Source organism: Pezoporus occidentalis, unplaced genomic scaffold (assembly GCF_034315485.1).
Source record: "Pezoporus occidentalis ecotype Australia unplaced genomic scaffold, CSIRO_AGI_Poc_V1 ctg118, whole genome shotgun sequence".
Taxonomy (NCBI): Eukaryota; Metazoa; Chordata; class Aves; order Psittaciformes; family Psittacidae; genus Pezoporus; species Pezoporus occidentalis.
In genome coordinates this window covers 332,349-350,719 of record NW_026912972.1, presented here as the reverse complement: position 1 = coordinate 350,719, position 18,371 = coordinate 332,349, and the positions used below count along the sequence as shown (strand labels likewise).

Below are 18,371 nucleotides of genomic sequence, written 5' to 3'. Positions count from 1 at the left end.
AAAATAACTCCTACAGCAGAATCCAGGACAGGTAGCCTCCTCCAGCCTGAAAACTGACTACCTGCTGCTTACTCTTAGGAAGTCCTTTCCCCTTCAGTCTACTAGTTTTGGACAAACCTGTTGTATATATAAAGTAGAACACTTAATCCACATGCTGTTCTTTGTAGAAAAAATGAGTAGATTTGAAGGTGCCTCCAAAACCAAACCACACTTCCTCAAATGATCTGTAATTCTGGTATTTCTTTTATTAAGCAAAACGCCGCCCAGTTCCCCTGTGTAGACACTCACCTTGGGGTTTTTAGGTTTTAAATGGGCAGGTGAGGAGCAAGCTGAGTTTAAGGTTTGGTAAAGGGGCTAGAGCTATTAAATGTTGGAGAAGTAGGGGCATTACAGCCAAATGGAATGCTGTGCTTCATATCAGGGAAAGGTCAATGATACAGCTAGTGCAAATGGCTTTGAGGGATGTTTTTGATAGCAGTCATGAGACATTTAATGGACTTGTTTGGCATGTATTGAGTTAATAAAATATTTAATTTCCCAGCTTGTTCTTAGAAGTAGTGAATGATTTTATCCTGCAGCAGGCTATGAGCTGGGTCACAGTACCTGGAAACAGGAAATTTCCATCTAGTGGCAAGCTTGTTGTAGTTCTTTGTGGAGCTTGTGTGATAGGTTGGCATGATTGATTTGGTTCCTGAACTGCACTGTGCCATGGATTCTAAAAATAGGAATGAGGGCATCTTAAAATACCATGAAAGGATGTTTAAAATACATACATATTTAGAATGTGTAGACTAATAGTAGGTTGCTAACAAAATCCATGATTGGATTTAATGGCTGAAGACAAATTCAGCTTTTCCGTATCAGTAGGAGGTCACTAGTTGGAAAGATGTTATTGTATAGCATAGTCTGTTTCATTAGATGAAGACTTAACCAGTCTCTGAAAGGTAGAGAGAAACCTGTCTGTAGACCTGTGGTTAACCTCTCAAGCAGAGAAACAAGTGTGCTAGCAAAGGTTAAGAGAGTTCAGTTCCCTTGCAGGCAGTGAGCAGTTACAGCATGGTAGCTGTTTTTAGGCTGGCTCTAACTCATATTATGGTCTTCAGTTGAGCATAGGTTAATACTATGGACAAATGTAAAAGAATTTTGTGGCACGTGGATTACAAAAGTGAAGATTAGAGGTAGTTGTAGAGAAGTTTTTCTCTTGGCTTAGGCCTATCTTGTGCTAAACCACTGCATTCTCACAGGGGTCAGGAATAAATTGTGCTGGGAGGAAATATCAGTCCATTTGTTAGACATGGTCAGTGTTAAAGGATTTCAGGTTGCATTGTCCCTGCTTGGGCAAGCCCAGCATAACTTTGTGCTTGTCCAGAACCCTATCCCGGTAAACAGGGTGTGTAAATTATTTCTTCAAGTGAGATCTTCCAACACTTGAACACGTCCCTGGACTCCTTTAACACTGCTTTCAACTCAATAAAGAGGAAGTATTTTTGTGTTCATGTTTGCTATCTTAATTAAAGCAACTGCTGTGGAGTTTGGAATTCTTCCAAACACTTTTCCATCCACAGCACTGGAGCAATACTGGAGCAGGAGGATGCTTGGGTTAAGAAACCATTATGAATTCAGTTGGGAGCACAGATTCATGAAGGATTTGGAAAAAGAACTTCCATTTCAGTTCAGTGTTTTCCATTTTTGTCTGCATCCCACATGTAATTGAACGTCACTCATTGTTGCTTTGCATTTTACTAGCCTCTCCTGTATTGGTCAGTGGTGCTTACTTGAAACTCCAGTTACAGTCTCTGTAGAGAAAGATTCTTCAGCTCAAAGGTGGCTAGAAAGGGATAAACTGGGTATGGAGGCAGAACAGTAGAATATACTTCCCTGCTAAAGATCTGGATGGAAATCATCCATAGGCTTTGATAACAGGAGATTTTCCAGGGTGTGATTAGAGCTGTCAGAGACACACCTAAGAAAAATGAAAGCAGAATGCCCATGTAGAAAAACAAATCAGGGGGCACTGCAGGGGAACGGTACTGGTTTTGCTGTAATGCATTTTGGTAGGTCTTGCTGCAGATACCATTCTTGGATAATATTCTTCCTTGTTCTAGTCATCTGGATTCATTCTGAAAGCAAACTGAGGTTTTTCTGCATTGGTCATCTATAAAGTATGTGCAGAAAGTGGACAGTCCAATTTATGAGCATTTGAGAAACTCCTTTTAAGGGTGAAAAGAGCATCAGCTCAGTCTGATTCCTCTGGTCACCTGAGTTGATTCAGGTGACTGGCACAGTGGTAGCAAGCAAGCACAATGTGCAAACCACTGTGAATCTCTTCAGCTTCTTTCCTCACCATCAACGTCTTGCAGGGCTTCCAAAATGAATGATGCAGATTGATGATTCAACTTAGACATAAGAGAGCTGATATTGCTGACATTAAATCTGTGTTCCATCAATCTGGGTTGTGTGCAATACAACCTTGTGTGAGACAGGAGAGGGGAAAGCTGTAAAGAAGATCTTGGGTGGGTTTTTTGTTCTGCCTTGTTTCCTGCCCTGCTGGAGCTGGCTGGGCCATTGTCCAGACAGCATGTCAGTGTTTTCTTACTTCTAGGAACAGCTCACGCTGAGGGAATGGGCATTGGATGGGAGTGTCTGAGAAGCTGAACGGTGAGAAACAGTCTCTAGGTTCAGGCAGGTCTCAGTCAGATGCAGCAGTGAAGCAGCTATTTATTGAACGTTTGTGCAAAAACAGGCGTCCTGGCAAGTAGGCGCACACAGCAAAGGCAGAACTTGGATTTATATTTCCTATCCCATCCACAAGTTCCCTCCCTTGTTTTCCCATTGATTGGGGACTCCAAGGTTTACATTCTATCCAATGCCAAGAAAAAAGCTGCCAGCCAGAAAATCATTTCACTTTATTCACCTTTTTATTATTTTTCACCCTATATGCTCATATTCCATAGATTTCCATGTTGCTAGTTAATAGGCAGAGGGAAAGGGGGGGGAATAATTCCAAAGCATTTGCTTCCATACACTTTTCCCTCCTTTTCTTAGCACTGCACAGATGGGTCACACCTCACGGTCTCTTGACAAAAGTGGCCTTTTTCTGCTGGGGAAAAGCTGCTGGGAAGGAAACTTTCCTCCGAGCTCTAATCCCAGATTTCTTCAGGCTTCCCACAGCTCTTCCGGTGCTAGAGCACAAGAGAGAGTGTCCTCTGAGCTATCCCAGCACACTAATCTGCCTCAAGCAGTCACCCAGCCTCACACATCTACAAAAATGGCACAGTAAATGGAAATTGCCATTAACAGGAGGAAATAACTTGCAGTGACTGCAAAAGCAAACGTCCCATGAGGTGGAAGAAGCCCACAATTAAAGCCAAAATGCAGCATTAGACCTAGGGGAGGATGTAACCCTGCTAAAACACTATGGGCAAACCACACGTAGACTCCACTCAAGGCACAAAATCTGAAGTGCCAGGGATTGCAAGCCCATTAGCTTCTGGACACAGGGCAAGTAGAAAGGAGATACTTTCAGCCATCATCTCTAAGAGGCATTCCAGTCAAAACAGCAAAAGCCCAGGACTCAGCGCTAGGATATTTGGCTATTTTTTGGCTCCCCATGCCTGTTTTCTCCCGGGCCTCAGCTGATACGTGTGAGAAATGGGGATGATAATAGCCACCTAAAAGCAGCAGTCTTGGAAATAATTAGCTCTGCTCAAGCGAGTGTCTCAGCTTACAGAAGCGACCCTGCTGCCATTTCCTGAGCCCGAGGTCTGTTTGTCTGCCCTTAATGCAGAATCACCAGCTTGTTTCTGCTCTCTGACAGGGTAGCGGTCAGCTAGCAAATGCACCCTCGAGCATCAACTGCAGCACTTTGAGAGGAGAGGTCTGGGGCTGGCTCTGCCTCAGGACAGGAAGTTGGTGCTTGGAATCACCTCCACACAGTGAGCTCCTCTACAGTGCCACCACTATCGTGGCAATTTGCCCTTGCTCTGCCACCTAAAACCCCACCTGCATACTTCCTCTCTGCCTAGGGCACTTGGGTGTCTTGGAGCACAGCTCCAGAGTGCAAAGGTCCAGAACCTGCTCCCAGACCTCACATGCCAGGACAGAAAATTGGTGCTGGGCAGCACCTACACATTGAGACCTTCAGAACAGTGCCACCACCACGGCAATCTGCCCTTCCTTTGCCACTTTAAACACCATCTACCTACTTCCCCTCTGCTCAGTGTGCTCCAGTGTCCTAGAGCACGGCTACAGGATGCAAAAGTCCAGCTGTTGTTGCCCATGCCCATAGCGCCAGGACAGAAAGCTATCGCTGACCTGCCTGGATCGGTGCCACCAACATGGTGATGCACCCTCATTTGCCACTTAAAACACCATCTGTGAACTGCCCCTGCATTCAACAGAGCACACGACAAGACTGAATTTGGGGGTCCAGAGCTCCCTAAATGGTCAGTCAGTGGGAGCCTCTTAATGCTCTTCTACACTTCCCACACTGAAAGACTACGGAGAGGAAATCAAGTGCTGAGATTTTAAACACCCCTAATAAGAGACTCTTGCCAAAAAAAAAGGGAGCATCGCATGCAAAACACCACTGTGCTGCAAATGCAAAGCCCCAGAGCAAACTAAATGGGTGAAGAACAGCTCAGAGTGAAGTTAGGTAGCATCCCGGATGCTACCCAGTGATGTGACACGTGATCATATTCAATACACTTCTAAAACATGCCCGTCTGAAGTCTCTGCTAACCTAAAGGGGATCATTGCCTTGCAACAAAGCAAACAGCTGGAACAGCTACAAAATGACCCTGCTTCTCTGCCCCAGATCTCCTCCCCAGATCAGTTAACAGTTTCCACCACAAGAAGGGCTCCCACCCACTGTGAAAACTCAACTTACACCCTTTCCTTCAATGACCTCAGTTGCCACGTGAGCACGTGTGTCTCCCCCTGGAACTGTGGCCCCATCGCTCTGGCAGAAAGGCTCATTTACAGTTTGCTCTTTCATTATTACTTTTAAAGATTAAATTGCTTCCATTTCAAGGGAAACGCTCTGGGAACTCCCACAGCCCACAGGATACAGTCATGCATTCGACCGATGTATTTCAGGGTTACAGACACCTCAACCCCAGCTGATTCTCCCTCTCCACACCGCAGGATCCACCTATTTCCATCACCCGCCACTTGGTTATTCCTTTTCATCTTTGCAAAACTGACTATGGCGTTTGGATATTGCTGTAAAATTTCAAGTTCTGGGAGGAATTTTAAGGGTTTTAAGTTCTTTTCTGTTTTTGAAGGGTGGAGGAAGAACAAGAAAGTGCTAATTTCCTTCCCTAGTGCATCCATTCATTTCTCTGTTCTAAACCGTGCCGGTTTTTATCTCGCAGCTTGACTACTACAGAGAGGTATATTCCTTCCTATTATATTCCATTCCTCCCTCACGATGCGTCTCCAATCCTGACATGCTCACTAAAATCCAATGCTAAGTCATTTAAACAGTTAAGGAAAGAGCATAATCCTTCATGTTTCATTACACTGTGTGTTCTGTGGAAACAGCATTACACAAACTGCTAGAACTACTGCAGAGGAAGCCTCAAAAAAGTACAGCATCAAACCCAAAGCAACACAACAATCTGCCATCAAAACCATCCCAACATTCTTCAGCTTATTTGCAACATCTTTAACAGTTGCTTCTGGGCAATACATGATGGTAACTGGGAAATAAAGCGATTTCACAGGTTGTGTATGATGTATAAAAGCATATAGGTACTACTTACCATCAGATGATTGAGTTCCTGGTACGCAGGGGCAAGATGGAAGGCATCCCAGCAGTCTTCCCTGGATTTCCTCTAGTCTTGCTCTGGAGGATCGCACGCAGACAAGAGCGGCAACAAGGCTGAGAAAAAACAAGAATGGACAACAGTAGCCCAGCAAAAGCAATACTAGAGTGCTCTCAGCCTAATTCTTTCCTGTTAGGGTGGTGAGGCACTGGAATGGGTTGCCCAGGGAGGTTGTGAATGCTCCATCCCTGGCAGTGTTCAAGACCAGGTTGGACGAGGCCTTGGGTGATATGGTTTAGTGGGAGGTGTCCCTGCCCATGGCAGGGGGGTTGGAACTTGATGATCTTAAGGTCCTTTCCAACCCCAACTGTTCTATGATTTTATTTACTAATACAATCCAGCAGCATCAAAGCTCTTTGAAACATCAGGGAGTGCCAAAAAGATGCAACCACTTTGGAGAATGTGCTGGAACCCTGAAAAATGGCTTTCAACTTTTCTGTTTTCCCCTATTTTCCTTTGAACCCTTTGCTTACTGTCTGTGCAGGACTGGTGTCGCCAGCACACTCTTTTTGCTGCAGCACAGAGCAGCCAATGCCTGTGTAGCTGACTCAAACCTGAGGCCGAGAAGGACTATTTGGTGCTTACTGATGGTAGCTGCCTTCCAAGGAAATGTAGAGAAGAATTAAATAAAAATAGCAAACTGGAAAACGCAGAGAAGTGGGAGAAAATTGCTGTTCTTCCTGGTTTAGAGGTAGAGAAACTGAGGCACAGACTGCTGAAGTCTGTCCAGAGAAGCTCTAAGGGGAGAGGTGGAGAGCTTGAAAAAGATGCAGAGCAGGGCTTTAGAAAGACACAACCTGAATTTGCCTTCCATCTAAAGAGCTCACTTTGCCGCCCAAAACTCCATCTGCACACCGCCTCTCTGGCGCCTGCTCTCGGGCTTCCTGGAACACTGCGCACAGAGCGCGAGTGTCCGGCCCCTGCTCCCACAGCCGAGGAGCCAGAACAGAAAGCTGTCATTGGCCATCACCTACATAGGGTTGCTCATCATATTAGTGGCACCGTTCTGGATGCCTCCATGTGTAGGTGATTCCCAGCACCAGCTTTCCTGAACTGGGGGAGCAGGGGCTGGACACCTGCACTGCATGTGCTGTGATTGAGGATACTTGAGAGCACTCAACACAAAGGCAGTAAAAAAAATCAAAGATGGTAAAGCATGGCCACACTGCTGTGTTGGTGGAACTGCTCATGAGATCCCCAGCTGGAGATGATGGGCAACAACCACCAGACATGCTGCTACCTTACCAAGCTACTGACATTTAAAACATGACTCCTGCTTCTACCTCCTTGTCACTGCTCTGCTTTGGGTCTCCCAGCAGTAAAAATTTCAGCTAACAAACCAGAACAGAAGTGGTAAAACGCGACCTCAAAACTCTTCCAACCAAAAAAACATTCAGAACCCGATAACAAAAAAAAGCAAAATGGACCAATAAGCAACCTCAGAAAACTTAACCCCCTCCTGTAAATGTAACACCTCTGAAAAGAAAACCTAATAGAGACACTTGTTAATGAACACACTGGGAAACCTTGGCACGTCCTGAAGCTCTTCACTCAGCTGATTGCATTGCAGCAAACATCAAAACACAACAGCACAAAACACCGCAAGACTCCAAAGATGCACAAAACAACCCCCAAAGAACTCACCCTGCTGAAGCCCAAGAGCTGAATGAGCTCCTCCCTCCAACACTGTGCCCTTATACCCCAGGCAGTACCCACAACCCCTCCCTCAATGCCCTGGGGCAGGGGTGGGGCAAACCACCACGTGGGATAAAAGAGGTAGGATGAGCAGTGCTTTGCTTTTGGGCTGATGTCGAGCCCAGAAAGGGTCCCAAGAGAGAAAAGGACTCTTCAATGGAGCAAGTCCCAGTGTGTTTTCTCCAGGAGTACATTCCTACTCCAAGATGCCAGAGAGGCTGTGCGCAGATGGAGTTTTAGGTGGCAAAGCAAGAGCAGGAGCTCTATGCGTGTAGGTGATGCCTACGAGAGAAACCCTTTGGGGTTTGCATATTCGGGAAGAGGCTCTGCAATAGTGGGGCTGGGGCTAAGTTGCTAAGGGAACTTTTATTTGAGATTCTTTCAGGCTTGTTCACTTTTATAATTTGCTTTGTAGGCATATCTAATCACATTCTTCTGTTTTGCTTTTTATTGTCTTTATGCATTTCTATTTATTTACATTTTCATTCATGTTTTTTCTTCAGCTGTCTTTGCTTTTTAGTCTCTTTTAGTAACTTTTTTTTTTAAGTGTCCCATAGCGACCCAGAGAAAGTCCTAGAGCCCCACAGACCCTATAGACATCCCATAGAGATGCACAGCAACCGACAGAGACTCCTAGGGACCCTCTAAGTGATCCCATCCTGATGTGCCTGAGTTGGAGGCAGGGCCAAGGCAGGGATAATGAAGCCCTGGGGGTGTGGTCTGTGCTGTGGGAGGAGCTAATGTAGGAGTGTGGGCGTGATCTTGGCTAAGGGATGGGTGGTACCAGGGACGACGCCTCTGTTGGGGTGGGCCAATGAGGGGCAAGGGGCGTGGGCTCCGGGGAAGGTGTGATCTGGGCTGGGGGTGGGGCCAGTGAGGGGTGGGGGTGTGGTCTAGACAAGGGGCGGGCCTTGTGGTGGGGGTGTGGCCCAGGCTGTAGACTGGGTAAGGTGGACTCCGCGGCCCCGCGGGGAGTGTCATAGGTTAAGGGCACCGCCCTTAGTACGTACGCTTGCGGGGATCCCGGGATGCAGTACCGAATTCTGGATACAAGATGGCAGCAGCGAGCGGCCGGCGCGCGCTACACCGCGCCCCCCACCTGCTGCACCGAGTTTTGCGGGGTATCCCCTCCCAGCATCTGCCCCCCGCCCCAACCCTTGCAGACCCAGAATCAAGGGGTTTGGAGTATTCTGGGGCCACCACAGTGGCTCCGGCTCCACAAGCACAGCCCGTCATGGAAACATCTTTTGGGGGGAAATCAGCCCCGAACCAAGCTGTTACCCCCTTTCTCCAGAGAACACCCCCCCCCCAGTCCTCCACTCACCTGCTCCTCTGCCGAATCATCGACCCCCGCCCAGTGACACTGGGGTGCCCCAAACGACACCATTCGTCCCCAAATTCCCCACACCCCTGTTTTTATTCCACACCCTCTCCCCGAAACAAGAAGAAACAAAAAAACCCTAAAAAAAAACCTCAGCAAACACAGAAAAATTGCTCCAAGGAGCAGTTCGTTACTTCATTACTGTAATAATTGCCACTTACACAGGTACACGCGCCCCGAAAAAAAGGGAGGTGGCTCTGCTAGGAAGAGACGAGGGGACAGCAACCCTAGGACTTCATCCACTGAGCAGCATCTTGTACGTGAACGCACCTCTCCGCTTTTCCTGTTTGGGGAGCGTGGACAGAACAGCCCGAGCCTTGTCCCGTCGTCAGCGGCAAAGGCCTAGAATGGTTTTTGGTACGGATGCGCCGGGGACAGAAAAGTCAGCCCTGTCCCCAGTCAGCAGTTCGTGTCCCCGGAGGACGTAAACTGGGCGGGGGAGGGGCCGTTTGGCAGCCACTTGCGTCTGCGGTAACGAAAAAGTGAGCGTGTGCTGCCATCATGTGTCCAAACATTGGTACTGCAGGTGTTGGAGATGGGGTGGGGGCAGAGCGTCCAAATCTCGGTCCTGATGGGAGGGGGAGCCGTGCTGTGGCTCCGGACACCTCTCGCTGCTCCCAATCCCTGTCCAAAATCCGGCACTGAAGCGGGTGGTGATGGGGGTTTGGGCAGTGTGCCACTGGGCGCCGCTCTCCGGTGCGCCAGGAGACGATCGGTGCTGCCTTCATGTGGTCGAAATTCGGTACTGCACGCGGTGTAGATCAGGATTGAGAGGCGTCGATTTATGGTTACTGTTTCTGGAGAGGCATCCATGGACACTCGGAGCGTGACTGGGTCAAGCGGAGCTCTTTCTTGCTCTCGAGCGGGGGGGAACCCATTGATGGGTGGGAACCCATCAAGTAGCAGGAAAGCATTGGGGGGGGCAGGTACCCATGGCTGCGGGAAGAATCCGTCGATGGTCTAGAACCCGTCAGGGGGTTCTGACTGACCTTTTGCTCTTTGACCTATGGCCCCTGATCTATGATGTTGCCCTATGACCTTTGACCCTGACACTTGGTGCTTGCCCTTCAAGTTCTTACCCTTGAGCTTTAAGCCCCCAGCTCTTGTCCTTGCCATTTTTCCATCAAATTCTGACCATTGCCCTTTCGCCCCTTTACATCTGACCCCTGATTCTTGACCTTCCACCTTTCACCCATAGCTTTTTTTTGGACTTGAACACTTTACCTCCAACCTCTGCTTCATGGCCCCTGATGGTCGACCTTTGACCTCTGACCCATGGCCTTTTACTGAGACCTTTGTCCTTTTTGCCTATGCCATTTGACCTGTGACCCTGTACCGTTTGTCCTCTGCCTCTGCTCCTTTGACCGCAACCCCACTGCCTCTCTTTGACTGTGACCTTTAACCCCTAACCCTTAACCTATGACACTCCCTGTGGAGCCACTGCATTCACCTTAACCCAGTCCACAGCCTGGGCCATGCCCGCAGCACAGCCCCGCCTATTCTACACTGACCCCACCCCCTCACCAGCACCAAGCCCCACCCGCACACTGGCCCTCCCCAATTCTGCCTCCACCTCAGCACCCACACACTGCCTAGGCCACGCCTTACCATTAGGCCACGCCTCCAACCCTCATTGGCGTGACCCCAGCACAGGACCCACCCCTACAGTAGCCCTGCCCTCTAGCGGAGACTATGCCGACAGCCCCACTCTTCCGAGGCCGCACCACCTATCTTTACACCCGCCCCCAGGACAAGCCCCACCCCCTTCAGTGACAGCTGCCTCAACTTTAGCGAGGCTTCGCCCACACCTCACCTTGCCCCGCCCCTCATGTGGCTGCATCCCTTGTAGCCCAGCCCTCAACGCTGACCACACCCCACTCCGGGGGAGACCCCGTCCTCGCCACGCCCCCAGCCCTGCCCTGGCCACACCTCCATTCCTTGCCAAGATGACTCTAAGCATGGCCCCAACCTCTTCAAGCCACCCCCCCTTGCTATTTACTAACCCCACCCAGAGCACTGACCACGCCCCTGCCCAGGCTACGCCCCCTGCCACACCCCCCACCCCAGGCCAACCAGGAGACAGCTCCTGTCTGAGACCACACCCCCATGAGTAACCCTACCCTAACCCCACCCACAGCCCCCAACCTAGGCCACATCCCCAACTTAGGCCCCGCCCTTTGTCTAGACCACACCCCCACCCCTCACTAGCCCCACCCCCAGCCCAGATCACACCTTCCCTGGAGCCCACGCCCCTTGCCCCTCATTGGCCCACCCCAACAGAGGCCTCATCCCCGGTACCACCCATCCCTTAGCCAAGACCACGCCCACATCCCTACATTAGCTCCTCCCACAGCACAGACCACACCCCCAGTCCTCAAAGTAACTAAAAAGCAAATAAATCTGAATAAAACTGCATAAAATTAAAAGCAAATCAAAAGCCAGTACATGTGAGCTCAAAAGTGACTAAATGTGAATAAAGGTGAATGAAAAGCCTGACTAAACCTACATGAAGCTTGTGAAGAAAAGATGTGGCCTTGCCAAAAACACACAACCTGCTGAGAACAGTGAAAAAGTGCAGAATCTTACAAAAGACCTGTGGTTCTATGAAAAAGAAACCCTGTAAATAATGCGATAATTTGTTAAGCCTCGCAGGACTTGCTTGGCCTTGTGAAACTCTATTTCTATTGCATACCCCATTATTTCCTCCTTTCTCATCATCTATCCCATTTAACCCCCATTATCGCCTCTTCCCCATCATCTCTCCCTTCTAAGACTATTATTCCCCCCTTCCCTATCAGCTATCCCCTTTAAACCACTTTCCTCCCTTCACCGCCGTCTTCCCGCCCACCAAGGCCAGAACAAACCTTCTCCCAGGAAGTTCCTGGACGTTCCCGCGCCGAGCTGAGCCCCCTAAGCTTCATAGCCACGCATATGTTGAAGATAAAGCCACGTTTCAGCCGTCGCCGCCAGCCCCTTCCCCTTCTTCACCACCCGTCGCCATCGCTCCCTCACACCGAGGGGCACGCTGATTGGCCGCCGCTCGCTAGGCAGGAAGGCGTCCCCTCCGCCTCGCGCTGCAGCTCAGGCAGAGGCGGCCAGGGATTGGACGACGCTGTCCCACCGCCTCCATGTCCCGCCCCCGCTGCGAGGCGAGCGGCGCAGTGATTGGCTGGGAAGCGGGAGCGGTTTAGGTAGTAGAAGTGGCTATGGCGGCCGTGTGGCCGCCTCGGTAGGGGCGGAAGGGACAGCAGTGATACGGAAGGCGGCAGGGGCTGGGCGACTCACGACTCATCAGCACTAATTAGCGGTGGCATTCGCAGGGATCAGCTTATCGATCCGGTTTAACTAATTTATTCGAGTTTATTTGACGTTAATTGAGTCTATTTACATTTATTTGGGTCTATCGAAACCCATTCCAGTCTACTAAAGTCTATTTAAGTTGTCCTTTCGGTGACATGTGGAGTGGGCTTGGGACATTTCTAGCTGCTTTTAAGGCTGCACTTTGGGGGCAGTTTGCTGTGGTTTTTTATACTTTGGGGTAATTCAAGCTGGTTTTGGCTGAGTTTTGTGTAATTTAGGTTGGTTTGGGGGCACTTTTGGCACTTGGGCTTTTAAGTGGCTAAGCAAGGGTGGATTGCTATGTTGGTGGCACTGTTCTGGAGAGCCTGGATGTTTGCACTTTGGGATCTGATGGTTTGAGTGTAATGTGGGGCATTTGAAGGTGGTTTGGGGGAACTTCTCAAGGTTTTGAGCTGATTTGTGGGCAATTTGGGTTGCTCATGCATAATATGGGGTAATTCCAGCCGTTTGGGGGCATTTAGGGTGAATTTTGATCTACTTTGGGGACTTCTGGGGCATTTGAGGGAGTTTTGCCCTATTTGGAGGCAATTAAAGCCGCTTTGGGGGGTCATTTGAGCTGGTTTGGGGCAATCTGGGTGGGGTTTTGGACAGTTCCATAGGATAGGGTTGGAAAGGACCTTAAGATCATCTAGTTCCAAGCCCCCTTCCGTGGGCAGGACACCACACACTATGTCAACCAAGACTTCATCCCACCTGGCCTTGAATACTGCCAGGGATGGAAAATTTACCGCTTCTCTGGGCACCCTGTGCCAGTGCCTCAGCACCCTCACAGTAAAGAACTTTATCTCCAACCCAAACTTCCCCTGTTTCAGTCTGAACCCATCACATGTCCTATCACTACAGTCCCTCATGAAGAGTCTTCAACAGCCCAGTTGGTTAGAACCAGCTCTGGTATTAAGGCACAGCTCCCACATCACAGTGCAGTGGGGAGAGCCACAGCAGAGCTCCTGGAGAGGCCGGGGACAGCCCTCAGGAGCAGGCTGGTGTCCCTGCTCACCCAGGGGAAACCTGTAGGCAGGGAACCATGGCTCACTCATCCCAAGCTCCAAAGCAAGCTGAGCACCCTTGCTGCTGCCCAAACAATGTCCCCCCCAGCTCTCTGCCCTAACGCCTCCATAGCAGAGCTGAGCCACCAGTCACCTGCATCACGTACCTTGCAACCTGGCTGCTCCACAATGAGCACACACTCAATGGCCGCTCACCACTGTTCCCACCTGTGCCTCCAGCCTTTAAACAGACACACATGAAGTTCATAATAAAGCGTACAAAACATTACTTTGCTGCCCATGATCAGTTCAGGATGACATTTAATACTAAATTTGTCATGGTTTTGATAAACCAAGCTGCCTCCTACTGTGAAGGATTCTTCCAGAGAAAGTTACTATGTGGGTTACCTATACTAACTCACTGTAAAAACCCTAAGTGGAAAATGAATGCAGTCAGCAAGACCATTCAAATTTTTCCTGATGGGACACTGTCCCTATCTTCCCCTTCATGAAGTGCACCCCGCTATTAAAAACATTGGTATTTGGAAGTATGTCTGACACCCTGTGCCCTTAGTCACACAAGCCCCTTTGTGCATGTTACAACCAGTGTTGCTTGCATCTGTGTGGCTGCAGCAATGTATTAAAAATGAGAAGCAGCTGTTAAAACCAGTATCATCCAAAAAGTCTGTATTTTCCAAGAGAACTTTTGTCAGTAACATGATCATGACAGGCCATTCTATAAAAACTAACCCAAACAAGTGACATATTTATTGGCAAGTTCTGCTCATGAATTTCCTTTTCCATGCTCATACCTCCTATCAGTTTGATTAAAAAAAAAAAAACACCAAACAAAGCCATTTTGGCATTCCATTTGCAAACAATAAAATTATTTAACATTTTAAAAATAAACCCAAGGATAACAATTTTAAATACAAACTGTAGGAAAACCCATCCTGGTTTCCCCCAGGAGCCATTCAGTGGGCTGGGTACCGAGGCTCTCTTATCTGGAGCTCAATTAAAAGGACTGGGGCATGTGCATTTCTTATTACCATTGAAAGCCCTGGTTTGTTGTACATTCTTCACAGGAAAACATAAACCAGTTTGGGGTAAAACAACCAGTACTTTTTCTTCCCTTATTCTAAAGCTAAGTCATACTGAAAATTGGGGGGAGGGGAAGGGGGGGGGAATGGAGGAGTCAGGAAATGTGGCTTCAACATTCAGCTACTTTATCACACACAATTTCTACTATAAGCATATCCAGGTTGAAATACACATCTGATTTCTGTCATGAGGTTAATGCTTATGGGGATGTGAGATGGGATCTACTTCAAAATGATAGAACACATCACTTCTTGATGAACAAAATTACTTTTAGCCTTTTGGACCAATGCTTGGTTGCTATGTTGTTCTCCTCAACCTTGCCAGGAGAGATGGTTTTCACTGCTACCACAAATAAAAATACGACCGGTGGCAATCACACATCAGTTACTAAGATGTTACGTTTAGCACATTTGCTTGCATTCTGGTAAACCCTTAGTTCATTTTTTGTTTAGGCCCAGACGCTTTATACACCAGAAATTACACAAGTCAACCACAGAGAATTGTTAATTGGTACCCACAGCGATTCTGAGGTATTCCACAAGAAATCTGGCTCTGCATCTGAATGTTCCTCTCAAAAACAAAGAAAAAAACCGAAGTCCTAGCTGGAGTGGAAATTTCAAACATTCCTTTCATTCCCGTGTTCCACCACATTTATCAACAAGGACATATTTATTTCCCTAGGGGCAAAAAAAAAAAAGCCTTCTCCCCACGGGCAGAAAAAAAAGCCTTCATCCTTTTCCTGGAGTATTAATTTCAGTACTTCATTCCTAAATTTATGGGTGCACTCATAAGAGATGAAGAGAAAGGTGTTATTTTCTAGCTGACCCAGAGAAACACATTCAGACACTGTTTTTGGTTTAATTAATTTGTGAAGGTGCTCTAAGAAGACACCAGCAATCCCCTTACATTGAAAATAGCAGCGATTTATACTTTAACCTCCAGTTGTGAGGAAGAGGCTAGGGAAATATCTGGACCAGAGTCAGAAGACCAGGTTAAGAAGAAATGGTCTCCTGGGTCTGGATCTGGCTTGGCAGAACCTTTATCTATTGAGGCAGTCAGCACTGACAGAAGGCTGCTCCTGTCAAAACAAGAGGTGCTGCTTCACTACATGAACAGAGTCCTAAGGGACTGGTTGCCTACCTTGCTTGCAAGCTTTTTTGTTCAGGTTGATGGGGGAAGGACAGCTTTTTTCTTCAGGTAACTGCTGTTCTCCTTTGAGTAGTACATTCTGAAAAATTTCCAATAAACCAGAGCTGTAGTGCTAGTTGTTTATAATAAATTGATTGCAACATCTTAATTGGTTACATTATTTTCCATGAAGAGTGGAAAACCTTTGTAATGACAGTAGAAGGAAATTGCTACTTCTGTATTTGTAGAAAAACCATAGGCAGTAACATTTTCTAAAGTGCTTCTTTACTTATCAGTTACTTTAAAAATTAGACTTGTATTTTATAGCGGCATAGTTTCCTAGTTTCATGGACCAGTACATAGTTTCTGATGTAAAAAACCCATTACATATTTTAAGCAAATGACATTTGCTTTGAGAAATGCATCAAAGTGAATGACCTAAGTGCAAAACCCACCATTTCTTAAAACACAGCCTTATGCTGGTTTATTAATGCAACTTTACATCCTTTAGAAGTAGTTTACTTCAAGAGCAGTGATTAAATAATACAAATAAAAGTTGAAAATTCAATGAAGCTATTGTCTATTTACCCTGAAATAAAATAGTCTTATGATTCCACTGGTGCAAAAATACCTCCAAACACCTTTGTTTTATTGGCAAAGTCATTTAAGGTCACTTTTGCTTCCAAGACCATTTTCTTCCATGGTTTCCAGTGAAGGAGTTTTGCTTTGTAATGGCTTGTGGTTCCACAGTGATTTGTAAATGAAAAACCTACTATGAATAACTCTACCGTAGTCACTAAATTACAGATCCTGTCATCAGAAAGTTCAAAACTTACAGTGGTTTTGTTGCTTGGTTGGTTTTTGGTTGTTTTTTTTTTATTATTTTTTTTATTTTATTTTCAGCAAGACACAAAATTCCAGTCTAGTTAAAATGTCTTCTTTGAATGCCATTTTAAATGGCAATAAATGCCTGCTGTGCCTTCTAGAACTTAATGAGATGCCTGATGTGCTTCTTATAGATGGATATTGTACTTCAAATATACCCACTGATCGATGTAGAAGGGCTCCCACAGGCACAGCCATTTGCATCAGCTACTCCTCTGTATATAGTGCAGTAGGTTTGACTGCGTAGAAGGAACCACAGCTGGCTGGCACGTAGCAAATGCTGGGGTTGTTTGTTCTCAGAAGGCATGACACAAAGCATCCCAGACAGCAAGAGACAGAAGCATCCGCAGCGTTGTTCTGATTCTGTCACGTAGTAGTGGTTTCCATCCAAAGGTGATGGTTATTGCTGAGACAGTAAAGCACTCCGATTGGCTTTCATCTTCTCCAAGCGTTTTACTAGATGACCATTGCTGACTTCAAGCTCCTCAGTTTTATCCAATGCTGAACGAAGCTAAAGGAAGGAAGCAGAAAAAGACGCTAATTTTCACAGTATTTTCCCTTTCCAAGGTTTCTAGTTACTGACACTAACTGATGATACTGCTGGAACTGCCTTACAAGGTAAGGCAACTGAAAATTTTTATTAGCAGTTAAAACAGAAGCCCGGAGAAGCTGTGGCTGCCCCAGCCCTGGCAGTATCCAAGGCAAGGTTGGATGGGGCTTGGAGCAACCTGCTCTAGTGGAAGGTCTCCCGGGTTGGAACTGGGTGAGCTTCAAGGTCCCTTCCAACCCAAGCTATTCTGTGATTCTGTGAAAAGTGAATGCTTCGAAGGCCACAGAGAGAGAGAATTTCTAAGCACAGTGCCAAGAGTCAAAGTTATATACAGGATGTTGAACAAACGGCTCAGAGTTTGCCTAAACGTCACAGGCACAGAGATACCTGATGGGTGACATATACCTGACTCACTGCCTGATTTCATGTTTTTGGTTCCTGTAACTACAGCCACAGCTGTGAATTGGGTGACTTAATTCTCCAATAAAAGCCACCATGGGATGGAGAAGGAGAGAGAGGTAGACTGCACAAAGCAGTATTTATAGGCAGTAGAGCAGGAGTATACAGAAAAAGCAAGGGGCCACACAGAAAAAAAACAAACCTAACAAAAAAACAAACCCCCAAAACCAAACCAAAACCTCAGGAGATGGGTGTGAAAGAAGCTGACAAACATATTTAAGCTGGTTGTAGCAGCTGCTTGGAGAGAACATGAAGTTTGGTAAGACAAGTAAGGTCAAACTTACAGAAAGCTTGAAGATGCAACGTTTTAAGAGGAACATGGACAGACACATGACAGCAAAGAGCCCTCCATTTAGCCCTCAAGTTTAGACTCTGAAAGCTTCAAAGTTTAGACTGTCATTGTAATGTGTGGCACTGTGCTTAAATAATGCAGCACACAAATTAACTTTACAACAGCATTTCCAGCTTTCTACTGCTATAATTTCTGAAATCACATGCTCTAAAAGGACCAGTAATCTGAAAGGATCTAAAAGGATCAGTATTTACAAACCCAGAATTTGTAACACCCAAAGTAATGAGCCTTCAGGTATCACAAAGGACAAGGACAGCAAAGTAGGAGTTCTTCAGCTTGTCAAACCACAGGAACATTCACAGCTGCAAAGCAGCACATGAATCTGAGCATCTGAAGGCTGCTTCTAGATTCAGCTTGTACAAGAAGAATTTAAGTTTGCATTTAGTGTTACCTCTCTCTGTAGTTTGCGTTTCTCTGCTTTCAGTTCATCTTCTACTCTTTCAGCATTTTCAGCAGCAGTTTTGTATCGGGCTACCTGACCTTCCAGTCGTATTACCTAAGGTGAAGGCAGATTTCTTGAATTAAAAGCTGTACCAAGAAGTTACTGTGAAGCTTTACACTTCTACCAGTAGTTAAGCAGTAACTAGAGAGATGCTTAATTTTCTTTAATAAAATAAAGGTATGTTTTGAGGGGAAAAAGACATAC

At 46.9% G+C, this 18,371-nt stretch overlaps 1 protein-coding gene across 2 annotated transcripts in view; it reads right to left on the bottom strand.

The window, feature by feature from the left end:
- Positions 1-13,920: 13,920 nt before the first annotated feature.
- The window catches only part of LRRFIP1 (LRR binding FLII interacting protein 1), a 108,064-nt gene continuing 103,613 nt past the window's right edge, over positions 13,921-18,371 (bottom strand). For both annotated transcript variants that reach the window (XM_062642233.1, XM_062642239.1), the window contains 2 exons: positions 18,117-18,221; positions 13,921-16,875 (listed from right to left, as the gene is read on the bottom strand). In XM_062642233.1, the coding sequence (XP_062498217.1) occupies positions 16,765-16,875; positions 18,117-18,221 (216 nt within the window). In that variant the 3' untranslated portion in view covers positions 13,921-16,764. The remainder of the gene's footprint in view (positions 16,876-18,116; positions 18,222-18,371) is intronic.